Here is a 3,233-nt window from a genome sequence, read left to right as displayed (position 1 = left end):
AGTACTTTTCCACTCGCCTGGCTGGGGATGAATCAGCCCCGACGAGCAGCAGCAGAAGCTCTTCACGTGACCTAGCTCGAGAGACCACTGCAGTATTGACGTTTCCTTTTTACCTTCACAGACAAGGCAAGTCCAGCAGCCAAGGACAAAAGAGGGAGCGGAGCCTCGGCTGCCACTGCTGAAGGGGCATCGGCCTCAAGGGTGTTTATTTCATTTGATAACTGAGGAAAGCGTATTGAATATCTCCGCGTGGACCAAAGCAGAAATGGGCAAGTTTAACATCTCTCCAGATGAGGACAGCAGCAGCTATAGCTCCAATAGCAATGACTTCAGCTATTCATACCCAACCAAACCAACTGCTATGAAGAGGTCAGAGGGTTTGCGTTTTTCTGTTTGTTTGTTTGCATCTGTTTTTTGTTTCCACACGTAAGGTTTTGTACAGCATCATAAAATGTGCATTAGACCTTAAGACTGTGAATGTTTACATATCTTACAAATACAAAAATTTGAATATACAGTGGTATATATTTATTTAATAGATAATTTTGATTGATTGGATTTCCCACGAAAAGGAGTAAAAAGCACTGATAAATTTTAAAAGCAGTGAAAATAAAAGACATTAGTGATGATGATGATTAAAGTTGGATTTTTGTTATTTGTTTGGTTTTTACAGCCATTATGTAGATATGGATCCAGAAAATCAAAATTTTTTACTTGAATCCAATCTTGGAAAGAAGAAATATGAAACGGAATATGTAAGTATGTGTTAATGGTGTTTTTGTAGTTAGTACACTAACAATTTGGTGGACAGATAGTAATTTTCACTTAAAAGGAAAATAACTGGTTCTCTGTTAATAGTTGCCTCCTCTTCTTCCACAGCATCCGGGTACTACTTCGTTTGGAATGTCAGTATTTAATCTGAGCAATGCAATTGTGGGTAGTGGCATTCTTGCACTTTCTTATGCCATGGCTAACACTGGAATGGCTCTCTTTGTGTAAGTATATTTGATAAATCAAAAGTGTTAATTTGTCCGGTAATTATTATTAGACAAGCAGTAGTGCTGAAATCCTTACCTCATGGAGGTAGACAGCAAAACTGCCACTGAATTCAGTAATGTAAGGATTCATTTGAGGACTTACTGGCTGCTTTAGCAATTAGCAGTAGCAGTTTTGGCCTATTCTGAAACTTCAAAGATTTAAGCTTTTAACAGATCTATAAAAATGAGTTGTATTGTTCTTTTGGTAAAGTCGATTTCCTTTTTATTTGATAAGCTATGGCCTGGTATTAAAATCATTGCAATGATTTTAAACTGTATTATATAATGGAAGGAGATACACTTCAAGGACCCAATTCTACATTCTTTTTCATTTAAAGATTATTAGAAAGAATCCTAGAAATTCATATGACTTTTGCTGTCAATTTAATACTGGGCCAGGATTTCTCCTGATACCTTCAGTGGGAGCTCAAGTTTATAGTCTCAAAATTTAGTTCAGCTAATAGAGCAGGATAGCTAAGAATAGTTTTGAGGGGGGTTTCCTGCACATTAGTCCTGGTCTATACTCAGAAAAGTTTTGCTGATATAGTTAAGCCAGTCAATATGTGATCCTTCCTCCCTGAGCTAACATAGTTGTGCCAGTAAAAGCCCCAGCATTGACACAATTGCATCAGCAAAAGTGTAATTTTTCAATTCCTCTGTTTGGAAACTGGTTTAAGCCATAGTAGCAAAGGAGCCTATTGCTGGTCTCTCCACTAGAGGGTGTTGGCAGGGTACCTCTCCCAATTTTTTATATCTATACCAAAAGTAGACACAGCCTTTGTACAGTAACATAATTGCACATGGTATGATGAAATGAGTTAGAGAACTTCAAAGAAGATTTTTTTTTTTTAAATCTTGGCTTTGGTACAGCCTAATACAATGTGTCATCAAGTGATTGAACAGTAGTCTTAAAAATAGTTGTAGGTCTCTGTTAAGAGAAGTATTTACCCTAAATATAGTGTCACACTGAAAGCCCTAAAAAAGCAAGGGGGTCAGCTATATTCATCACCTAGCTGACTTCAAGCTTATCTTTTTTGTCTTATCAGATTCCTCAAGGTTATAGATCACTGATTTCCATTAGAAGAAGTCCCAGCATGCACTAGCTGCTAATATTACAATTAGCACAGAAACCCACTGGTGTGTGAAGCTGGCTTAAGGGGGGTTGTTAACATATGGCATGATAAACTTATTGTTTTGCTGAGAACTTTAATTATTTCATAAAACTCCAGGAATTAAAAAAAAAAAAATTGGCAAACCTTTTATATGCCAATTTCATGCTCTGGAGAGGTTCTGCAGTGGTTATGAGGTCACCAGAAAAATGCATGCTAGGATATCTCATAGGAGTTGATAAAGAAAGGGTGGATAGAAGCAAGTTATAAGTCAGTTATTTGAATAATTCAGCACAAAATCCTGATATTTAGCTTTTTTAAGTAATTACTTTCCCCCTCAAAATTATTTATTTGAAGCAGGTTTGGATTACTGCTGAGAGAAGTCTAAACTAATTCACATACTATTACAAAATACAGTACAATTAGGAGTTAAGGTACCAGAAGATTTGTAATCACTAAGCTGATAATGAGAGTTCACAGCTCAGAGGATTAATAACACTACAAATAGCTTTTAATAGCAAAGTTGTTAAAATCTGGCCCTGGTTATAATAGTGATTGTAGCTTCTTAATATATGATTGCTATTAAACAGATTGTGCAAGATGTAGTCTCAATAGAGTTCTTAGTAAATTGGTATTCACATAAGCATTGGCATATTTGGTGGCAACTTCAGCATACAAGCCAGAAACCAAGTGGGCATTGAGCCTGAACTACCTCATCACCATTCCAGGTGGCCATTCTGTGTACCTAAGTACCTGGTCCGCTATACTATTCGTTTCATAATTTTCTGTGGGGCTGAACACGGTGATCTATAAGAGAATAGTAAAACAGCTGCTTAGAGCAACTCACAACAATACACAGAGGGATGTTTTAAATGCATTTAATGTCTTGGATCAATCACAATACAATGGAATTGGTTCACATTTTAAGTTTAAACTACTATACACATTACTTGCAGTAAAAAGGGATGCTTGTACTGATGCCATTTATTCCTTAAACCGGGTCTAAACATGGGATTATACTATTTTAGTTATTCAGATATGGATTTTTAGTATGATATTTCTAGATCAGACAGTAGTTGATTGCACC

General features: G+C 36.4%; 1 protein-coding gene across 1 annotated transcript in view; it reads left to right on the top strand.

Moving 5' to 3' along the window:
* Positions 1 to 3,233, top strand: part of SLC38A2 (solute carrier family 38 member 2) — a 33,490-nt gene that overhangs the window by 5,963 nt on the left and 24,294 nt on the right. The window contains exons 2-4 of the mRNA XM_019514621.1: positions 122 to 369; positions 674 to 755; positions 880 to 995. Of these exons, the coding sequence (XP_019370166.1) occupies positions 266 to 369; positions 674 to 755; positions 880 to 995 (302 nt within the window). The 5' untranslated portion in view covers positions 122 to 265. The remainder of the gene's footprint in view (positions 1 to 121; positions 370 to 673; positions 756 to 879; positions 996 to 3,233) is intronic.

This window comes from Gavialis gangeticus, unplaced genomic scaffold, assembly GCF_001723915.1.
Source record: "Gavialis gangeticus isolate Ggan-Ray unplaced genomic scaffold, GavGan_comp1, whole genome shotgun sequence".
Lineage (NCBI taxonomy): Eukaryota > Metazoa > Chordata > Crocodylia > Gavialidae > Gavialis > Gavialis gangeticus.
The sequence above is the reverse complement of the archived record's forward strand: the minus strand, read 5'-3'. Positions and strand labels throughout refer to the sequence as shown.